This window comes from Myiozetetes cayanensis, unplaced genomic scaffold (genome assembly GCF_022539395.1).
Source record: "Myiozetetes cayanensis isolate MyiCay16 unplaced genomic scaffold, myiCay2020 scf2-11, whole genome shotgun sequence".
In the NCBI taxonomy this organism is placed as follows: Eukaryota; Metazoa; Chordata; class Aves; order Passeriformes; family Tyrannidae; genus Myiozetetes; species Myiozetetes cayanensis.
In genome coordinates, this window is record NW_026087411.1 from 90,076,685 (window position 1) to 90,100,081 (window position 23,397).

General features: G+C 40.8%; 2 protein-coding genes across 14 annotated transcripts in view; one reads left to right on the forward strand and one right to left on the reverse strand.

Annotated features, from left to right (window-relative positions):
- The window catches only part of BEND6 (BEN domain containing 6), a 30,712-nt gene extending 17,077 nt beyond the window's left edge, over positions 1-13,635 (reverse strand). For all 3 annotated transcript variants that reach the window (XM_050315502.1, XM_050315501.1, XM_050315500.1), the window contains exons 1-3: positions 13,493-13,635; positions 11,135-11,261; positions 25-253 (exon numbers count right to left, since the gene is read on the reverse strand). In XM_050315502.1, the coding sequence (XP_050171459.1) occupies positions 25-220 (196 nt within the window). In that variant the 5' untranslated portion in view covers positions 221-253; positions 11,135-11,261; positions 13,493-13,635. The remainder of the gene's footprint in view (positions 1-24; positions 254-11,134; positions 11,262-13,492) is intronic.
- A 403-nt stretch (positions 13,636-14,038) lies between these two features.
- DST (dystonin) overlaps positions 14,039-23,397 on the forward strand; it is a 301,419-nt gene continuing 292,060 nt past the window's right edge. For 9 of the 11 annotated variants that reach the window (XM_050316379.1, XM_050316384.1, XM_050316382.1 and 6 more), the window contains exons 1-2: positions 14,043-14,238; positions 14,669-14,730. In XM_050316379.1, the coding sequence (XP_050172336.1) occupies positions 14,058-14,238; positions 14,669-14,730 (243 nt within the window). In that variant the 5' untranslated portion in view covers positions 14,043-14,057. Of the gene's footprint in view, positions 14,239-14,668; positions 14,731-23,397 lie in introns of all 11 variants that reach the window. The other 2 variants (XM_050316395.1, XM_050316381.1) reach the window with 2 other exon arrangements.

The following is a 23,397-nucleotide window of genomic DNA, read 5'->3' on the forward strand; positions in this document are numbered from 1 at the left end:
TAAATGCTCTGGAACTGCACTCACCACTCATGTACACAACTTTCACCAGGTGCTTTTCTGTCTTCCTTTCTCCCACAGGCCAGTTTACTAGCACATGCTCGTTTGGCTTCAGAAGTCTTTCTAATTCATGGTCATCACTGGGAAGGTCCTGTATCCATGAAGTCTCTCCAATTTGCAGTGAATTATCATTTACAAAATCAAACAGTGTGAATTTTTTCATTGTTACGTGATTTTCTTGTCACACAGACACTGCCTGCAGGACAACGTAGGAAAATCAGCAGTTACTGTGTCATGCCACAGAAATGTTACAAAACCCCCAACCAACCCTCCTTTTCCTGGATATTGGTAATTACCTTGTATGAAAATATCCGGGCTAAGAACAGTGAAAACTAGCCAAGCAAAGAGTTATATCTCCCTTGAAACATGGGAGATGGTCAATACCTGTACATCTGCTCAATATCTGTACATCAGACAGTTGCCTCCAAAATTATGCACAGAAAACAGCTTTCACTCGCAGAGCCCTGGCTTCCATATTACTACTATGCTTAATCTGTCTCTGGCTGGGATCTCTATTACTCTACATTTGCCCCAACAGAAGTTTTCCATCTAGCCTCTGACTAAAAGATGTAGGTGTGATAAAAACTTTCCCTAGAATGAAGGAAAGTACTAGCTATAGATACTGTTAAGAGGGATGTCTGACTTCCAGGGCTGTATTAATCATGGACAGAAAACCAACCCAGAACTACTCAGAACAACCAACTGGGTGAGGTCTGACACATCCTGGCAGTGGAAAACTTGACATACAAAAGAAATGACAGGCTGAGGACTGGAAGAGAGCTATACTGCTTCATGAATAATAATAGCAACAAGGAGAACCCAAACCCAAATATACAGCTAAATTATTTGCTTCATAAAACAATACTTTAAAAGCAAAGGAATATTTCTGGGCTTTTTAAAGCATTGAAGTTCTATACCAGGAGACAGGAAAAGTAATAATTTGTGCTTTATTTTTCTAATTATGCTGATATGACTTTCATGGAAGTGTGAAATGTAACATACATTATGACATTCTACTGGAAATATAACCAGTTCATTTAAGTGTTGCCATTATACTCAGAGAAGGTATTTTCTACTTTAAAATTATTAAATCAGATAAAATGAATAAAAATAGAAAATCTGATTTTGTCAAACCTTGATCTTCCCAGCAAGCATATGGTCAGTTTATAGAGGTGAAGTACTTTTACGGAGCGGAAAACTCATGTATTGCCAGATGTGACCATGTGATTTGTGATCTACTTGGCCTCAATCAGTCAAAAGCAAATTTAGTGCCTCGTGCAGAGGCTGTCAAAAAGGTAACTCAGAGCTAGAAAGGAAGAATTATGTGGGGCTGTTATGTCAAAGTGAGGATGTCTGGTTGCAGTGCTCTAAGAAGCAATGTCAATTCATTTGCAGAAGCTCAGCTCGTCACTATTCCCCATGTCTGTGCTGTGCCTCAACAGAGCTGGCTTTCTACACACGGGTGGACTGAATTTGCAAAAGACAGCTGTAGTCTTGTCAACATGTTTACTGATACAAGGAAGCAAGCGTAAGAAATCACCATTAAAAACAGTATTAAATCATGATTTTATGCAGAATGTGTTGAGTGTGATAGCAGAGGGATTGTTAAGTATTGCTCCACTGAAGAAAATAATTGCTATTAATTTTCTTTCAAGTGTTAGAGAGACCAGGAAGCATCCATCCCATGTAAATTCTGGAGAGAAAGTAGCCTGAATATCTCTGCCTAGCATGAATCACCGGAGGCCTCATTCTGCTACTGATCCATGCTCTATGGATCCTCATACTACAGACGGGGATCATTCAAATGGATAAACACATAGACAAAACAAACCCCAATGGAACAAAATGTTTTAGATCTGGTCTCACTAGGGAGAGGTGAGGTCCAAAATTAAACCACATGTTATAACAACAAAATACTGGGTTTAAACCAGCTGGTGTATGCAATCACATTGGGCATCAGTATTCTTCCTTCTTTTCCAAAATGCTTTTGAGTATATACCCAAGTCAGCTTAACATTTCTCATCTGGCTTGGAGGTGTCACTTTCTGCCTCTGATCAACCCAGCACAGGAATCTCCGCTCTCTAGTTCTTCAATTCTCAAATAAAGTACTTTGAGCTTTCCGCCCTTGGCCTTGGCAGTTGCGAGTTACTTCATCACCCTCCTAAAAGCCCACATAAAAGCAACAGATTGCAGCAAAGCTGGAACTGCCAGCGTGCTACGACTGATTGACTGACTTTTATATTTTTTTAATGTTTCCCTGCAGTCCTCTAACAGTCTGTCTGTTGTCTCTCATTCTGTATTGAGATAAATATTCTCTGAGCCATGGGACATTCTTCTGTTCTAAACTTGTACAGGGTTAGCAAGACAGCCCAGATACACTGAATACACAGGCTGTTTACAGAATGGAGGGTAAGTATTGATTCCCCAAGGCACTGGGGTTATTCACGTGCACACCGTGCCAACATTGGAAAGTATCAGACTTGTGTACGCTGTTAAACAGCCTAATGGAGTCGATGGACATGTGGACTTCTGGATGCTCAAAGCCCATGACAGCAGCCTGGTAGACACTGTGAAGCACATGGACAAAAAAATTTCCTGCATAGTCTTTACACCAGGCAAACACCTGGATCCATGAAAATCCATCCTGCCACTCTAAGCTAAAAAAAACAATTTTTACCATGGTCATGGCAGGACTTGAAGCTCAGCAAATTGTCTACATCATCTATAAAGCTCTTCTGAGCTGCCAAGATTCTTGCCTGTGGTGGGAGGGTGTAGTAGTAAACAACTAAACTGATTTCACTAAGGGCCTTAACAGCTGCCATGCTAAAATGTAAGTTACACAGTATGCTGAGAGAAATAAGGAATGGATTTCACAAATAGTCATGGAGTAGGGATGGCATCAATCCACTCCTTGAGCTCTCAGCAGCAGTCTGAAAGCTTCCCGTCAACCTTCTGAAGCTTGTGCTCAATCCTGTTGTTCCTGCTGTTTATTGAGGGACCAAGGCAGGAAAGCAGTTGTGGGGCAGCAACAGTGACTGGCCACGTCCCCTTTCCTCTGCTGCAGCTCTTCTGGGAACAAGCCCAACTGCTTGTGTTATGGGTAAAATGATGAAATTATTACATTGCCAAATAAAAGGAACAGAGTGCAGTAGTTGATTGTTAGTATTTTTCTGTTATGGAGCAATGGCTTCAGCTCCTGCAATAGACATTAATGAAACTATGTCTTTTCACAGAATTTATTGTGACAATCCATGGACTCTGGGGATAACACCTAACTGTCCGCTGGCATCATCTCTAGCCAGTGATTAAAGGGAATGGAAAGGTAAAACAAAACGTCACTAATGAGGGAAAGGAAAAGTAAAACACTTCACTTTCCAAAAGAGAAGTCCTGCAGTGTTTTCTAACCCTGTTCTCACACTGGAGGCCATCTGAACCTTGGCTGAGTCAGGACTGCTGGAAATGCCTCTCTCTAACAGGTTTTATTTGCCAAAACAGATCAAAGACAAAATATACAATATTAATACCACCAAAAACAAACAAAAAATAATCTTGGGGACTGGCATTAACCTCACCAGATTTCTACTGCCTTAAAAGTGAGAGGTTGTCTAGCCACATTTGGCTCAATCACTGCAGAAAGAGAGGTGATTCATCTCACCCAAAGTCATGTCTAAAAGACAGCAGATGACTTACTGTCTGGGAGAGCTTATTTCTCTCCACTGACTATTCAGTGACTATGGGGTTAGGTATGACTCCTTACAAAGATGGCCAGGTCCAACCCATAATATATTAGCTTTTTCAATTTTTGAATAGGGTTTGGATAGTAGTATAGATTCCAGTAGACATTCTGCTATAGGGAGCCAAAAGGATGGCATATGAAGTCTGTTAAAGTGTATCTGGTTCTCTGTTTTAAATCTCTATAACACAGTTCTGCAAGTCATCAAGTAAGATTCCTGACACTGAATGCTTTGTTGTCAGTGCTTTATTTGGAGGATACAAAATCATTCATGAGCATTACCCATGTGCAGCTACTAAACACAGAGACAATTATATGACCTTAGAAAGTCACTTACGTTTTGCAAGTTACTTAATTCTGCTATGTTCTCTATTTGAAAACACTAGTTACTTATCTGAGAAGTACTGAAATTCAAATTTATGATTTTTCACTGTTCTAGGTCATTTGTAGAAGGGAAAAAAAAAAAAAAGGAAGGAGCCATTTAATTTTAAAGTTCCAATTGGACTCTTAATTTTTACAAATATGTTAATACCTCACATCCTTCACAAATGCTATCAATTTGTACACAATTTTACTAAGCATCCCAAAAATCGAGAACAACGACAAAAAAACCACCAAAATCCACAAAGGTCATTTAAAGACATATCTCACCCTTTGACTGACATAGACTGTTCCATTCAGCCAGAGAGCTGACAGATGGCATGCTGAGATCATTATTTCTCTTTCCTTTCAGTAAACACAGAGAAAAATATTACATGTTCACAACAAGAGATTGTATACCCACTCGATGGGTCTGATTCTGATGGCTTAAAAAAGGGCTTTGCCACTGGTTTCAACAAGTCAAGGAACTGTATCACAGCCATGCAACACAGATATGTAATTGTAGAACACTCTCAGACTTGCTGCAGAGTTGCCTTAAACCAGTAAAAACCCATGAGGCTGGTTTGAGGAAAACACAAGATGTGTCCCTGCTTATTTTGCACCTGGCTCTGGCAAAACATAAGAATTGAATGATGGCTGGGGTGAAGTGGAGGTCTCACACCCAGTGTTGTCTCAGTGAAGCACAGGAGAGCACCCACAGCTCTGTACCAGCCTTGAGCCTTCTCTCCACTGAGCATAACCAGCCTTGTTACAAACATGGTCCTTAAAGGAGATAAGGATGTACTCAAAGACTCTCTGGCAAAGATCAGACAGCCTTTACTGCCACCTTAGTGGATGGAGGAGAATCAAAGTGTTTATTGTACCTTTTGTGTCAACTAGAAATTCTGACTGAAAGCAACCAAGACCTTCATTAAGCCCTATTTGCCTATTGACTTTGACATCCCTGAGAATGTAAATGAAGACAAAATGAGAACAGGTCTCACGTGTATGATAATCATCAAAACCTCACCTCCAACATAAAAGAAGAGGGGTCTGGGGGCAAAAAAAGAAAAAAAGAGAGAGGGGGAAACACGGATTGTCTCTTCTCCTTCCCTGAAGGGATGCCTCTAGGTGAGCTTTGTGCCTTCAACTAGCGTTGCAGCAGACCTGGGAATATTTTTTTATTTATATGTATTTCTATATATCTATATCACTAATGGATCTCTGTTACTATATCTTCTGTAGCAACATACATTAACACTCTGTAGTTAGTACATTTATCACTGGCAATCCTGAACCTGCTTTCCTGATGCTTCAATAAACCATACCACCCATGAATCTGGATTGTGAAAGTTCTTACTGAACTCAGCCAGACCTATAGTATCAAATTGGTAAACTGCATTGTGTGTGAGTCTATGATCATGGGAATTTTCATTGAACTTTACCAGGCGGATAGTGCTGAATCAGTTCTAATCAGAAATTAAGCCCTGACACACTCAGTTCTTTCGATTTCTGAGGAACAGCTGTAATGCAAGGGAATTTATTTTCTGCCAAATTTCTACAGCCTTAATGCAACACATAGTAAAGTTAGTACTTTATTATGTCCCAAGGTTTTATATTATATACTCTTGAAGTTCAGTCTTCAATAATCTCATTGTTCCTTGGCAAAAAAAACCAAACCAAAACCCATTTACTGGTCTTGAAATTAATCTACCTCATACAAAACTATTTATTTCCAATTCAACACAATAAGTGGTAATCACAGATTTGATTTGTGTTACTTAGACTGTGGCATTTTACACTGAACTTGTCAGGACATTAAATACAATATTGATGTAAAACTCGGGCTTCACTGAAGTCTCAGAATTCCCAGTAGCAAGTGTATGCTGGAAAATATGATCATATTTAAATATGTTTTATGCTCTGTAGTGGGTTCTAATCTTATTCCCCTGAAATCAGTATAAGATTTACTAATTAATTCAGTGGAATTAGGCACTGTCAGAAGAATGCAAAAGTGTTGTTACTGCTCAAGAGATTTACAGTCCAATATCTTAGTCATTTTATCGGAAAATATGATTCAAAAGCACAAATCTGCTGCTCTCAGCTGAGAAATACAGATTTTCCAGAATCATCAGTACCGCTGTGTTCCAAATTCAGCTGGGAATCTGGGGGAGCATCTATCAAGACTAAAAATGCACAGAAATGATCCCACTTGTCTTCCAACGGAAGGATAAAACTATATGATTTATTCCTGATATCCAACAGGTCACTTCCTGTCTATAGATCACTATCCTGGTGTGACTAGCTATGAAATATATCTCCGATTATATACTTTTCTAAAAAGTGATGCTATTCATGGTAAAGCAACATCTCTGACCTTATTTACACAGATTATCTCCTTGACTTCAAAGCCTCAGCAGCATTCACAACTTACATGATCATACAGAGAATTTGGCACAAACCTTATATCACATTCCAAAATGTATTGAGTGATCCAAAGAATTCACGAGGACATTATTATTTTTCACAGTAGTACCCTCCATGCTGTGAGTTTTAGGAACCTAGAAGTTCTATAAAATAACATTAGTATCTAAATATGCCGAAATCTTTTGTAGGACTGTGGCTTAAATTGAAAGCTTGAAGACGTTTATTGGTAAAGCTCTGATTTTTGCATCAAACCATTACTTTTATTTATGATATTGAGTGATAGGAAAAGATGAGTAATGAATTTCAAGCAAGTATATTTAGTATATCTGGAAGTACTAAACTTCTGTTCTAATGAATAATTTATTCAACTAACCCTGAAACATGGCACTCATTTTAATAAATTTCAAGATAGCAACCTAGCATCATTATTTGGCTTTCAGTACAGGATTCAGTTCTAGACTGAGATGCTTACATTTAGGTGTCACTGGTGCACCAGGTATCTAAGTTATCACTATAATCACTGGAGATCTAGGGATCAACTTGGCTTCCTAAACACGCATCTAGCATCAGTGTCATTCTGCTTGGCCTTCACCTGCCACTCCAGAAGTGCAAATTTCCCCAAGGTATTTTATCACAGCAGTCACCCTTTTGGAGATGTCTCAGCCTTCAGCAACTCCAATAGTTGTAAAGGTCAAGTCTCTATTGAACACAATTAAAGCTCCCTGGAGAGCAATTCAGCATTTTTCAAATGCTGTAGGGCTCAGTTTAGTTGCCTGAAAATAAATGCATGGTGCAATCTTAGATACCATAAATTATTATGCCTGGCCTCCAACTACCTCTTCAATGGGCACAGACTTCACAGAGGGCTTAGACCCTCCTCCAGGCTTATGAGGGTGATTACTAACTCCAGGAACCTCAAATGGCACCAAACACATAAATTCAGGGAAACAAATTGTTCTCTGGGCCCTGATGATTAAATTGAGCTTAAATAAGTGTCTAGATACCTCACATGCCTATAAACCACACACATTTATTTATCTGTATTTTAATCCCACATCTAGTGAAAGATTCACATAAAGGTAACAAGATGACAAATAACAAGACACAGGAAGTTATCTTAATTCTACATCACAGATTAGTATCTTTATTAAATAGCTATTTCACAGCTGACAGATGGAAAACTAATAGTCACTTCAATTTGTTTGTTCGCAAATGTCATGCACAACAAAATGTATTAATATACAGACCAACAAAAATATCACTTTATTTATTGAACTGGATGAGATATCTGAGCTACAGGAGTTTGAATAATCACATGAAAGTTCCTTCCATGTAGATTAATATATCTAAACACTTAGAAGCAGTAAGTAGCCTGGAAGGAGAAACAAGTCAGCACGGCTTTGTAAAGTCAAACACTTGGCTGTACTCATTATAACCTGGCTTGGGTAATCCAACACAACACATCATAACAGCTCCCAAATTATAAAGACCAGCGATGCATTCACTTATCCTGTATAAAGATGTTTATGGGAGGGCAAGTTTCACCACAAGCAAATCTGTGCTGATGTGCAAAACTGTGTGCTTGCTCTGTATACGAGCCCAAGGATTCAAATAACCTCTTCCTAAAAGGCTGAAAAATTACTAGGCATACTTTCCATATGCAACTAATGTACTTTCAATTTGGACTTGTTCAAACAAACCCACTGATAACCTGATATGAGAGTTTATAGGAGGATGTATCTTACTCTTTTTATAAGGTGGCAGAAGCTATATATTTCATGCTGCCCCAAAGTATTACTATTTGTGGCATTCTCCCTTTAAAAGCATAGAAGTGAAATAGCAGCTTGGAAATTCCAGGCTTGATTTTTGGTCAGTATTTAATAACCTAGCAGCATCTTAACCATCTCTACTTATATGTCTTTATTGGCTGTCATGGGTGAGTGTTGATAGACAAGAAGTCATGCTTAGTTAATACTCAAAGTGCCCACTCTTTTATTCCAAAGCTCTTCCACAAATGCTCTGGTTTTCCAGCATTTTGGTAGGTAGAGGGGAAAAAAAAATCTGTGTTACTATTAAAGGTCATGAGCTAGAAAAAGAGACATATATGTTGTCCCCTTTCTTCAGGGAATATTACTTAAACTAAGAGTAATTCTGCATACACTTAGGAAAATTGACAGCAAGGCATCTTCCCTGCAAGGACAAAACCCGTAAAACTTATTAGAGGTATTTTTTCCCTTCCTATAAAATTGAATGCCTTTTTACTCTATGTAGTTAAACCTAACTTTATAAAGTGATATGGGTGGAATAACCAGTGTTGTATATCAGTCTGAAACAATCCTTAAACAACTTCTAATTATATACATAAAAATACTATTGAAGTGCAATTCCCTCTGGGATGTAAGGCCACATTCAGATTGACAACTGCTACATTAAACACTGCCAAAAATGAATACAGAGCAAATTTTAACCAAGGACAAAGGGGCACACTGCTGCTGTAATAATAATAAAAAAAAGCGCCATAGGAGCTTTTCTTTTCGCAGTATATTTCCATCTAGGCTCAAGATCAGCCTCTCTGTCTGCAAAGTCAATTTATGCCCACAGAATTCCTGCCAGCGTTTTTCTAGCAGCACTGTGAGCCATGAGTGTACAACTGCATGGGTCATTCTCCATTCAATTTACACTCAGTCCAATAAACAGAGGGAATTAAAATATGCAAGTTATGTGAGTTGATGAACTCACAAAATAAGGACAATTACCTCTACATATATAAAGCTGGCAAGAATTTGGTTTTACATGGTCACCTAAGACACCTACAGATGACAAAATGTTCCAGTCATGGAGGAGTCTAGTCTGTAGCACTGGAATCACAGTTTGGTCTCGGGTAAATCATACAACCTTTCTAGTTCACCTTCTCTTTTTAAAGAATCTGAAACAATAACACACATTTACCTACCTTCAAGGGTATTGTGAGAATTAACTAATGCTAGTGTACCTTCCAAGCATGCAAAGGATGGTATGGGGCAAACGATTTAACAGGTTTTGCAGAACAAAGATTTGCAATAACCTTGCTGAGTTTAGAACATACCATTACATGTAAGAGATTTTTTTTTTTAAAGGGGATGCCTGTATCAAGCTGGAAAATGTTATTCTTTCAGCTGAAGAAAGTATTTTATAAGCTTTAATCATCTACCAGAAACTCTCACAACATCTTCTCATGTGGCATGTTTAAGCTGCTAGGAAGCACACTGAGGGCAGCATGTAATCTGTGAGTAGAATATAAAGTGGGATAGTCAATTATTTTATTAAATGAAGTTGGTAACACTCAGATACTATTATGTTTTCTATATTTACTTTGCTTGCTTCTTTAGTTTTTGCTGTATTTGCTTTGGTTCCTGTTTGATTAGAAAAAAAACAAATATTGTGTTAAGAAGTATTAGATGATTAGAAAACCCTTGTAGCCAGGTAAGTAGTCATTTAAGCAGAATATTTGACTTAATTATAATTAAATACTACAAACAGAGTCCTTAAAGCATAACTACAAACCGGTGAAAGGAGACGATCTTACCCTTTCACTTACTCAGTAACTCTTCTGAAATCATCCCATGTATCATCTCCTATTCTTATGTCCACATCACCAGATCCAGCATGTGACCTTTTTCCTTCAGCTCACTGATACAGGAAGTCTTACAGTTACAAAATGAGGTCTGAGACTGAGGTCTGTAGGAGCAGAGAGGTGCCTTCGCAGAGTTGTGGAATGCCCTTGAATCCTGCAGCTCACACTGGGGGAGGTCAGCAGATCTCTGCAGACATGGTTTCTCACCTAAATTATCAAGGAATATGCACTGGCCCAGAGACTGTACTGCAAGTCTGCACGCAGGGTAAGGGTTGGGCAGGACTGCTAAGTCAGAACAGGTTATTATGAAAGACTGGCTGAAAGAATATTTGAAGTCAACACTGCCTTGTCTCCCTGCAGGAGGGCTGTTGCTGCTACAGTACATTCCCTACTCAACTCTTACATTAAACTGCAGAAATATGACATAAGTTTCATGCTGTTTCCCTTCCTCACACAAATTGGGGAAATAAGTAAACTGCATCCAAGAGTAACTGCAACCACAGAAGCATCCTCCTGTTCCTCTCCACTTGCAAACATTTGTTGGTCACCTTTTCTGTGGAGTCTCTGAAGCAGAACTTTCCTTTTTCATCCCTCTGCTAAGTACTTATCACCACTTCCTCCCTCAGCATTGCTCAAGTAAAAGACTGCTTCCCAGACTCCTGCCAAAAACATCAGCTATGTCAGTGACCTTGTCACTGCTCTGTTTGCCTGTGATCCCCATCAAAACAAGCACCTGCAGGACACTAAGTCCCACCTGCTCACACCTCTGCAAAAGTGCAGCCACATTATGCGTACTCTGAAATGGCAGCAGGACTCCTTACTTATTGCAGGATCAATAACTACCTTCTTAGATTATAAAACACTTAATTCCAGTTCTCAACAACTTCTGACTTCCCCTGCCATTCCACATACTGTTATCACAGTTAGTCTCAAGACTTTGTTACCTTCTTTTACTTCCTCTTCTCTGCAATAGCTTCACCTCCAGGATTCTCCTTCTGAGGTCAAATCTCAGCTGAGAGGTTTTGTTTTAACCTTCTCTCTTCATTTCTTTTCTCTTCTCTGTTTATCCTCCTTAAGATTTAGGAAAAGTTTAGGAAAAACATTCTGTAAAGAAGCTTAGATTAAAAGTGTTATACATAAAAAAACTTATCCTAATTTCTCTTTAATACTATCTGGGATAAAAAAATCTCACATATAATTTGCTTATTTTTAATGTGAAATAACTTCAGCAACTTCAACATTATTCACCGTGGAAGTTATATTTTAACCACGCTACCAAACCCTGCAGTATTTAACACACATGGAGCAGTAATGAATACAAAGAAAGCCATAGCAGCAGTTTGGTATACATATGAGACAGTTGACTCGGAAGCCTGTAGCAGCAGCTCTGAGAAAAATCATGCATGTCAGCATTTCTTGTACTAAACTGTAGTCTCTTTTGCATTTGAAAAATAAATTAAGCAGTTGTCAAGAAATTTATTATACCCCTTTGGAAAAACATTATTCTCAAGACACCAGTGAGCTCTAAGTCTTAGAAGGGAAAGGATGTAAACCTTAAACTAAAGAGCTAAACTTCAGATTTGTCTGTCAGATGATTTCTATGAACTGTTTAATGAGAACAGTGTGAAAAGAACCATTCCCTCTCAGTTCTCTGCAATTTACCATGCAGCCACTGCCACGCTACATTTGCTCTATCATCCCATTCTGAAACACTGAGCCAGTGCAGAGCTAAAGGTGTCAAAAAGTTTCCTCCTGCAATATCCTGCAGCACGGCACTGCAGCAGGGCAGTGCCATGCCAGGAGGATCACACAGATTTGCTTCATGTTCCAGTGAAGTAACATGAACCGTTTGAATAATCTCCAGGTAATCTGCATTAAAACCATTTTACTGCAGTGTGCTGCGGTACTAGGAAAGATTTCAATATCGCACCACGTGATGTAACACAACCTCACAGCACTTGGCAGTTCCTAGGCAGTGATGGAAAGCTTTGAATCCATGGCTGCAATGTAGCAACTTTCCATTTTACAAAGTAATATGACAGACTATTTTGGCTCACTATGTTAGTGTATAGCACCAAGTGATACAAAATTCCTGGAATAAAATATTACAGACCTAAAAGCTATGTTTTTTTTCTTTCTTTACTTGCCCTCCCCAACTTGGTATCATGAGGCTCTTTCAATGATAATGGATTTCCCTAGCCTTAAGGGTACAGTAAAGTGTTACAATGTTTTTATCTCAGTGATAAATAAGTTTTGCTAATCTATAGATTATTTTTCCTGTTCTTGTTTAAGTTACCACAGATATATTTCCCTCTCTGAACTTGCAGCTTGCATATTTTGTAATTTAACTTAAATTTGCACATATGTTTTTCATATATAGTTTCATGGCAATCATATAAAGCTGTAACATTTCAATGTTATTCCAATATTTATATAGAGATTTTAATTATTTCTGTAAAGCTTTGGAAATGTTCCTCAGATTTATGTACTGACATCAAAGATGCATGAAAAGCACATGAATTTTGCCTTGAATAAACCTTTTTTTCCCAGTAACGCAGGCAAATGCAATATTGCAAAATGGTACCTGGATTTATTTTCAGCAAGTGGTTTTTTTGTGCATGTTTAACAGTGTTGAGGGAGTTTAGAACTGCACTTCCAAAGGCCTCTGAAACAGTCTCTGAAAGTCTGGAGTATCACAGTAACAGCTACAGAGGTAGCAACATAGGTGAACTCTTGTTATCATCTGCATTAGCAACCTGCACATGCCAGGATTTCGATGCTGCCTGCGATGCCTCAGCTCCGGCCCGGCGGTACGCGAAGGGCACGGGCGATGACATTGGCTGCAGCGCGCTGCAGTTTCCTGCAGCGAGAGGGTCCCTGCAGGTGCTGCTCTGTCCAACCCTTGCGCCAGACAACTTCCCCGCGGCTTTCGTGCAGGACACGGCTGGGCAAGTGTGCAGAGCACACACGGTGGCAGCCTGACAGCCCTCTGCGGGGCCGCGTCCCGGAGCGCTGCCCGGGCCCTGCCTTACACAGCTGTCGCCTAAATCCCGACATCGGCGACACGGGGCAGCATCGCACGAGGGCCCTGGTCACCTTGTCAGGGTGGATCTCATTAACGCTTCCCCGTCCCTTCCCCCACCACAGCTCTGCCACGAAATACGCCGCGATCGGCACCTCGGGTCCAGGGGTCCTCTACAGAGCCCCTTCCCCCGCCAGCGCCCACAGACCTGGACGAGCACTCGCTGCCGCCCCGCGCCCCTCGGCCGAAGCCCCTCTTTCCCCCGGGGGTCCCCCTGTACCTCGCAGCAGCCATTTTCCGCCTCCCTCTGCCGCAGCTCCAGCGGTGATGTCACCGGCCGTCCCGGCCGAGTCCCCGCGCTGGAGGGATGCGCCGCTCTGCGATCCTTCCTCCCTCACGGCACCGGCGGCACCTTCCTCCTCCTCTTCCACCTCCTCCTCCTCCTCCTCCTCCCGCCGCCCCGCCCCGCCGTGCCGTGCCCGCCCGGCTGCCATGCGGAGCCCGGCCCCGCCCCGCCCGCCGGTGCCCGCGGGCGCTCCTGCTCTGCCCGCCGCGCTCCCGCTCCCGGCAGCCGTGCGGGCGCCGAGGGGAAGCCCCACCGCAACCATCACCGCGGCGGCGGCTGCTGAGTCACGGCCTGAATCTCATCCCGCTCCTCCTCCTTCTCCTCCTCCTCCTCCTCCTCCCCCGCGCCGCCGCCTCCCGCCCGGCTGCCGGCTCCAGCAGCGCGGTGCCGGCGGCGATGCCCGCCCCGCTGCCGGGGGGAGAGGCTGCCCGGCGCTGCCCGGCCCCCCGCCGCTCGCCGCAGACCCGCGCACGCACAGGGGCAGCCGGGCGCTTGAGCCATGATTGCCGCGGCTTTCCTGGTCCTGCTGAGACCCTACAGCATCCAGTGCGCCCTCTTCTTGCTCCTGCTGCTGCTGGGGACCATTGCCACGATTTTATTCTTCTGCTGCTGGCACCGCAGGCTCCAGAAAGGGAGGCATCCCATCAAATCCGTCTTTTCAGGTCGCTCAAGGAGCCGAGGTAAGAGATGCTGCCGGTCCCCGAGGGCGGCGGGGGGTGTCCCCGGCCCACCCCGCGGTTTCTGCCAGCGGAGGGCCGCTCTGCCTCGGTTTAGCCGGGCAAAGGCTTTAAAGAGAATTCAAGCCGAGCCCAGGACTGCGGCAGCCTTGTCTCCACCCATCCCTTAGCGAAACGTCGGCTAGCGGGAGCGAGGTGAGGGATGGGGAATCCCCCAGCCCTGCCCGGTCTCTCAAGTGCAGCAGAACTTTATGCTGAACTTCTTCCCGATGAATTAAATATAAATGCCGGGCGGAGCTGCCAGCTGCGCCGGGAGGGCCAGACCCGTCCCGAAGTGTGCCCCAGAGGGCGAGCGGCGGGGTAAACCCGTTAGCCGGAGCGAAATGCGAGGTGGAACTGGTGGAGCCTGTGTGTCTTTCTGCTTGCCTTCCAGATGCTGTCATGAGAACTCATCACTTTCGCTCTGAGGTAATTTATTTAGCACGCAATTTCAAGGTCAGAAGTTGTTCTCTTTACCCAAGTACATATTGTCGTGGTCTTTTGTTAATGAAATCACATAGTGAACTTTTCATTTTGCATGAAAAACATAATGTCCTCTTTCATTTCTTGGTCTGTTTCTCCCCCCACCAACACAAAATGATTGTGTTACCCTAACCGGCCTGCTGATTTGTGTCATTCCCAAAGGTATTGGTTACTTGGAGGAAAGCTGTGCTTACTGTATGTGCCAGACCTTCCTCTGTCCAAAAGCAACCCTGAGCCCAGTTATTGACTGCACTGTAAATACGTGCAGAGCTGGTCAGTTTTGCGGCTGCAGAAGCTCTTGTTTTGCCACCAGCCCTCACCTGCGCCCTGCTCTTTGCCAGGGAAGTTGCCTGCTTGGCTTGGATGTTGCCGTGGGAGATCCCAGAAGGATCCAGACTACAAGCCTGTTTGGCAGGCAGCTCAGTGTGTGACTTTGTATTCATAGATCAGGGGAATCAAAACTCTTACATGCCAGTGCTGAAAGTATAACACAAACCCCAGTCACTTCCTAGGGATTCTGAATGAGGAGCATAATTACTGGGAAAATATGTAAAATAATATTTGGTTTAGTATCCACTTTGTTTCCACGCTTCCCTGTAGAGCTCCTGTCTAGATATTTCTCTTGCCTGGCTTCCTGCTATTGGTTTAAGGCATATCTTCATGCCATTGCCTCTTTTTCTGGAAGCCTTGAGAGAGAGTTTTGCACTAAAATGATCTTTGTTTTAAATGATTTGCATTTTTTTCTTACCCAGCTGTAGGTGTGAAAATTACCCAGTTATGACTAATGTTTTCAGAAGTGTGCATGGGATATATTTTTGCAATGTGGTTCATATTGGCAATTAGTTTTTAAACTCTTAAGTATTTTGAAATTTGTACACACTGTCACAAAAAGAAGATGACATAGGGAGTGTCCTATCTTTAAACTATGAAAAGCCCAGGTTTGTTGTTGACTGAACAGTTCTTCAGTAAAATCAACAAACAAATGTGTCCCTCTGGAAATCAAAAGATTATTTTCATTATTTAGTTTACCCAATAAGAAATACTTGGTTTCCATGTAAAATTCATTCAATCCTGAGCCTAGATAGAGATGAAGTTTTATGTGTTAAACCCTTTTGAAATACGTGCCATCCTGTGTGGTGACACTGAAAAGGGAAGTTTGCAGAGTAATTTATTTTTATTACTTCAGCATGTGGTTATTTGCGTATCACCCAGTCAGAAGTAGATGAATTTAAAACATTTCCAAGAAGCTTCCATTTAGTGAAACATGCTAAAATAAACCAATAAGAACTGTTATATTATTTCATAATTTTCTACATTTGTTTAGATAGGATAACACTACAACTTGTGGTCTAAACAGCCCTTTTAAATAAGTGGTGGAGCTGTTTTCCCCTTTATTATCTGATGAGACTTTTGATTCTTAAGAGAAAACAATGACTCATTTGACATAATTAAATTTTCATTTTCCATTTTTTTCAAGTAAAATGTTATTTTAATGAATCTAAGGGAATTGATTAATGAAAAATTTACAGGCATACTTCCATTAAAAATATTGGAAGCATTATCTAAAGCAGAATTTGACATTCTCAACCTATATCATCACAAAACATCACGCACTTCCAACTCCAATAAGATGTTGATGAAAGCAAAGGGTTATACACATGAAAATATGGGCTTTGCATACTCCCCCACCCCCCAAATGAATGTAACATCTCAACTCCAAGTTTTATAGCACAAGGTTCATCTGCTAGATCCCACCATGCTTAGTTGTTTGTCAGGTGTAGTTATAAATGGCGTTTCTTAATTATATAAAAGATAATGAAAATTGATAGTAAATAGCAGTGAGTTGGCATTCATCTCCTGAGAACTGCGTTCAAATCTGACTTCCATCACATGTGAACGTGCAGGTGGTCTAGCAGCAGTGCACAGAGAATTATAATTGCCCTATCTACAGAACGGTTGGCAATTCCTGCATGATTGACTGCCTGCCAGGAAAGCCTTATATTTGGAAAAATAGATATGTGCAAATTTATGTTGAGATTCTTTGCCACAGCCATAGCTCTTGTGGTGCCTGCCTTCATTGTCTATTATGCAGTGAGAACTATTGAATACCTTTCCTTTAGTACTGAACCCCCACATTAAAAAAATAAGACTCTATACTGTGAGAGGGTACATACAAAATTTGAAAATGTATTTATTATCAGCTCTCCTGTTTTGAATTTTATATGCCACTGGTGAATTGAATCCACAAATAGTTCTTTTTTGGGGGGGGCTTGATTTTTAATGTCTCTGAAAAATGTGTCTCATTATAATAGAGCAAGAGTCTATGCAGATTTTACTTATTATAGAATGAACTTAAACACTTGACCCCCTGCCTCAAAAACAGGTAAATTTGCATGAATCATCATGAATATAAAGTAGGTTAAAGTCTGTCTTTGTTAGAGGTGCTTCATAACAGAAAAAATTAACCAGGAAGAAGATGTGGGAGTTTACTGAGATAATACACCTCACCACTAACACTTATTTACTACCATCTGAAGTTTTTCAGGTCTATTTTTTAGGTAATTTTTATTACAGTCCTTAAGTTCGTTATGACTATAACTGCTCTTAAGAGTCCTACATCTCTTAGGTGCTATAGATATTCCATGAAGTCACAAAGGAATCACACCCAGAATAGTTAATGTTTCTAATCTGAGGAAGACCTAGATATGCCATTGCTTTAAAAAGAAAACAAGTAAATTTCCAACGGAAATATTCATTGCTGCATGACACATCAGACTTTGAAGTAGCTGTTTGCACTATTATTTCTTTATTTTGAAAATCAGTTGTAGAATGAAACGTCTGTGCTGAACCAAAATGACATCGAAATAACAATATAACTCAGTGAGAGTTTTATCCAAATAGGGACTATGATCCATGGTTTGTATTATTCTTATTATTACTATTATTAACCCATGTATATTAAAAATATTAATGTTGTTAGTGATTCAGTGATTTCATTTTTCTTGTGCTCTCTGTAGAGGTTTGGTTTCTCATGAAGTAGAAGAATTTTCTCTGAGTACTTTGTGGGCTTGGGCTTGATACTTTTCAATGTTTAGCATTTTACACTTGTACCTTTCAATTTAAAAGAATTGCTTACTATGTTGGTGTTACCATTTTTGTGGTTTAAATTTCTTTCTGAATTAGTTTTCCTTATTGTTGAAGCCTCTGGACTCATGGGATTATGTGAGATTTTTACCTTTCAATTAAAAAGGAAGTAAGCTTCTAGTCCTTAGGCTGGAAAGAATTAATCCAAATTATACAATTCTTAATAACTTTTGATTTGGTGGTAGAGAACTGTGGAAAAGGAAGTTCCTCATTCAGGATCTAGAAATGGTTGGGGTTTATGAGACTGTGAAGGGATAATTTTACTAACTGCTAAACCAGAAGTTAATGGTTTTCATGTTATTGGGGAAAAAAATCTTTTGCCTGAAATTTTCTCTGAGTTTTACAGTTTTCCTTTATCTTACCTTTTAAAGAAATACTATGATCTCAGGAACTGAAGGTATCAGTGTCAATGGGTAGTCATGAGCAACATGGTTTCATTTTGTATTTATTTAATTTTGACTCATACATTTTGGGCCAGTTTCCTGTGAATGCTTCCACTGAGACCTAGAGGTATAAATCTACTAAGAAACAAATCCATAGAAGTTTTAGAGTCCACTGTAAATCCTGACTCCACATAACCCAGTTGGGACTAGACACACCAGTAAGGCAAACAGGAGTTGATACTTTATGAAAAGACTCTTTGGGAGGGCTGGCACCATGTGTTAACCACAGCTGTAGCAAAGGAATAACATTTGGGAGTTTGAGTTTTGCAGACCCCACGTTTTCTTCTTAGTACACTGAACAGTGCCTACAATGTTGTATGTATTCGGTCTATTGTTGTGACAAGACTGTAGTGAAATAGGTCAGCCAAGATTGAGGATAATTTTTAAGAGCAAATGGATTTTCTAAATCATCAATTGTGGTACAATGGATGGTAAACTATAGTACAACAGTCTCTGGGAAATGTATTTATTACTTTGCCCAGAAAAAGTGTTCATGGATTTATCCGTAAGCATACCTTTGCCATAATCGTCACCCTTCTGAAGCTGATTGTGAGAGAGTTGCCTAAAAATACAGTTCAGATATTTTACAAAACAATAATGAATAGTCTTTGAAGAGTTGCACAATAATTCATCCTGAGCATTGCAGCTATTTATAAACTGCTCCAGATATGTACAACTCCAGTGAAAAGAGAAATCGGCAGACCCTCCAAGCTGAATTTGAGTCTTCTGTTTGATTGGAGGGAGTGCATTCAAGGAGCACAAGAAACATGCAGGACTAGCCAGAAAAATACATTCATTCACCTATTGAAAGGATGTGTCCTTGTCTTTGCAGAGCTGAATCAGCCTGAAAATATTTTACCTTTGTGTTTGATATGCTTTCCCCCCAGGATGTTTAAACTATTTTTCCATTAGCTGTCTAAGAGTTAAGGAACAGGTTCAAGGGAAAAGAAATTGTTTTCTTAGATGTATGAAAGCACTTATGTATAGGAATGAATGGAGAACTTTACATACAGGTTATACTGTATAAGGACATCATTCCGTCTATTTTTCAGTAACATGTCCAGTAATGTGGCCCAGACAGGGTATGTCACCCTGAGCTGTCACATGGCAAACTAGGTATCACTGAGATTTGGCTTACTATATGTCGTCTGTCCATCACTCTTTGTCAGCTTTAGTCACTGCAGTGCTGCCTTTAGATAGCCCAGCAAGCACTGGTCTGTGCTGAGGAACAGCCTGTTTGGTAATTGCATCACAAAACATGGCAATTGCCTAGTTGCTGCAGCAAGACCACTTGGGTTCCTGAACTAAACTAGCTTCAGAGCAGTTAACTTGGGTACCTCTTCTCTGTGCTAAAGTGTTATGTAGAAATCCCTGACATATTTATATAGCTTTCTGGTGGTCTGAATCTCTGCTCTGGCTTCTGACAGTCTGCAGAACATTGAAATGCTGAGGGGATCTCCTCCTAGCTCCATCAAACACCTGATAAAGTACTGACATTGTGTCATGGTCCGTATCAGTGGTCAGACATGGTCTCGGGACCTGCATTATAAATGAACACATTTCCACAGTTTTCTAACAGGATACAGACAATTGCTGCATAAAGATAAGCTACCTGATAAAAGTTCTTACTCTTTAGTTTCCCATTAATACAGTTATTCCAATAAACTCCTAGCTATCATGTAAGTATTTAGATATCCAGGCTTCTCAGTATCTACTGTTATCTCTGGAAAGATATTTTAGATGAGGCTGCATCTGTTTGGCTGTATGCCAGGGCACACTCCTGGTACACACAAGCAGAGCCCTGGTTTCAAGGGGATGCAGGTGGAGCATGGCTTGTGGCCATCCGTCTGTTAACAGCCACATTGTACACAGGTACAGAACGGGAACTTCTAGCTAGCTAAACTAACCTCAGATTGAAACAGTGAATTAAAACAGCTGAGGTCATACTTCTGGTGAGAGCATGTTTTACCACATCTGCTCTGCTACAGAAACTGTTTTTACACAGACAGAAAGGATCATGCAGGGGTCCATAGACCACATACAGCTAAGAGAAGCTTAATCATCTTTATTGATTTCTTAGTTACTGTGGTTAAATTATAAGAGTGACAGATGAGGTTGTGGATGCCCCTTCAGAAACAGCTCAGCACTTTAGGCTGAGGGTATTAAATGAAAGAGAGCACCACATGAACAGGGTACTGCGACCCTCAGGGTTTTGGCTGCTCCAGGGCTGTTATGTGTGTTTTCAAAGGATATGGAAACCTCACTCACACTCTCTTCCATTCCTAGACTTCTTTAAGGAGAGGCACCTTTGATGTACTATGGAAGAATGCGCAGAGCACAGAGTGAAGTCACCTTGCTGTTTTCATATAGGATCTGATTCAGCTGAGCTGGGCTTTTTTGGCCTGGTTGTGTCAGACATGCAGAGCTGCAGCCTCTCAGCCTGCAGGGGTCTCAGGCTCTGTGGAGAGAGCACGTGGACTCCTGCAGGCTCCTGGGGCAAGGACTCAGCACTGTGTGGCAGAGATCTGTTAGCATGCTGTCAGGCTCACAGCTGAGACAGCTGATCTAAACCTAGATCTAGCAAAGCTGCCTTGTTTTTAAGCTTACTCCTTGTGCTTCTAGTTCACCAGTGAGCCTGGGTACCTGTTATGTGGATACTTCTAGTATGCAAAGTGTCTGAGCCCCTGCTGCGCTCCCTCGTGCCCTACTGCCTTGCATCAAGGAGAGTCAGAGCTTTGCTGTTCCTGACTCATCAGTGGGAATGAAACATGAGTTGCGACTGAAGTGTGAAAACACCACATCAGCTACAGGAGCTAACTGCAGTTGATGTTTGGGCAAAGAGACGTTTCTTGCAAGTTGTGCCAAAGTCCTTATCTCCCCTGTCCACTCCGCTGTTTAAATACAGCACTCGGCTTCAGGACGGCAAGGTAGATAGTAGAGCAGGCTGGAAGTGAAACACAGTTCTTACAGACTTATTTGATGATTATATAAATTGATAGCATTAACTATACTGAAATACATAATGTTCTAGAGAGAATAAAATGATACTGCCAGCTCAAGGCATTGTTCCCTTCTGATCTGCTGCCACTACCTTCCTTCATGTGAAGTGTGGCTGGAGTTGGAAAGTGACTTTGCAAAACCAGTATCCCATTATGCAGCCCAATAAGCTCACTGTAGGCATTTACAGTTTATAATCTGTAGAGCACCTCAGCTGACCTGGTGTAGGCGTCTGCTTCAGGATGAGCTGAATGGTTCTTTGAGCCTCACTGAATGTGTCAACTAAAGTTTTTATTGGTAATAACAGGAGCTCAGTCTAGTTGCTGCTGAAGCAGAGATCCGTTCAGGTAGATTGTTGGTATCTGAATCTGGGTATCTTAATAGATATCTGAATTCCAGCCTAGGTATCTTTTTCTAATATATTCCTGCTAAGTCTCTCATCAGTTCTGCATCTATTTTATAATTGAAAAAATGCAGACCCATCTTTGCATGCTGTGGAAGCATAAATTTGCTTACCAGTTTGTTTCAAACAAGCACACTAGACAGAGGACAGTAATTTCTTTGTAATAGATGTTGTGCAGCACTGCAATGCTTTAGCCATCTCTGTTATTTCTTATTCTCCTTCTTACTGTATTTTAATATTTAAAGATAATTTCTTATGGCAGATTCTTAATGTATACTGGACACTGCCCAAGATGAGGAGACATGATGAGATGGAAAATGGAGGAATCAGAGGTAGAAAAGGGACATGCCTGAGGAATGCACTAGTATATTTTAAATCAAACTTTCCCTTGCAGACCACTGACTAAGGAGTTTTCTGATTTATTTTTGTTCTTAAATAATTGTTCCCTTCCTACTGTAGGCTTGCAGTGCTGTGGTAACAGCAAGGAAGGAAGTGGGACAAACCATTGCAAAGGCAAGGCAGCAGTGGAAAGCTGCAAGCCTTCTTCTCAGAGAATGACAGGACTGCTTGGAGAACAGGTCAGCTTTTGTGGCTTATAGGTTTAGACAGGAAAGAGTATTTAAGGGGTATCTTGAGGCATGACTGGGCGTGCTATTTGGCTATTTGCTGGCAGATCATCAGATTTTCCTAGTGTTACAGCTTACCTGTGCTTGACCGGAGTCCTGACCTTATGACAGGAAAAACCAAACATGTCATGTAAAACAGAAGTGTAACACAGCATGGGTTATTAGAAACTGTATTCTAAATTCACACCTAAACCTAGCTTCACACAAAGGCTCCTATGTATATACTCAGGTACTTGCTTATGAACTGGAAAGCAGGTTATTGATGTTCTATTTCTTGAACTCCTTTGGAAGAGCAATCTTGTTCAGGTTATGTAAAAGACAATTGCTTTAGATGCCTTTGAATGTGTGGACTTATCTTGGAATATGACACTTGCCAAATCACAGTCTTCAATATTTGAGAAATGGTTCCAGCACTGCTTAGAGTTTAGGTTTAGAAGATAAGAATAATATCTCCTAAAATAACATAAGGCATGTGAAGAAGCGTCAGTGAAAGCTTGCTAATGAGGGAGTGGAATGAGAAATTGAATGTAAAATCATACATTTTATGTTTTAAATCCTCATTCAGATCTTGATAGAAATAACCCTTTGTAAGATCAAAAAAATAAAATCAAGAGAACCACATACACAAACAAAAAGGTTGCAGTCTGTTTTTTAGTCCTGATAGAATCAAGAAAGAATCCTGATAAAATCAAATGCAGTTGCATCCTTCTTGGGTGTTTGTGAAGTAATACACTCAGTGAGTGTAGGTAATCTTCCTATGATAGAAAATTAAGACTTTGCATTACTTAGCGATCTTCACTATTAAAGAGAATATATAAATAGCTCAGAAAATTTAACTTGAATCTTGGATTTTGGGTTGAACTTGCAGAACTGGCATATATGCCAGTTAAATAAATGTTGGTTGTGGGTTTTTTGTTGTTGTTTCTTTGTAAACTGATGGTATTTGGGATGGAAATCATGATGGAAGAGGAATGAGGGGAATAATACAATATGGGTCACTTTTTGAAACTATTCTTACAATACAGAT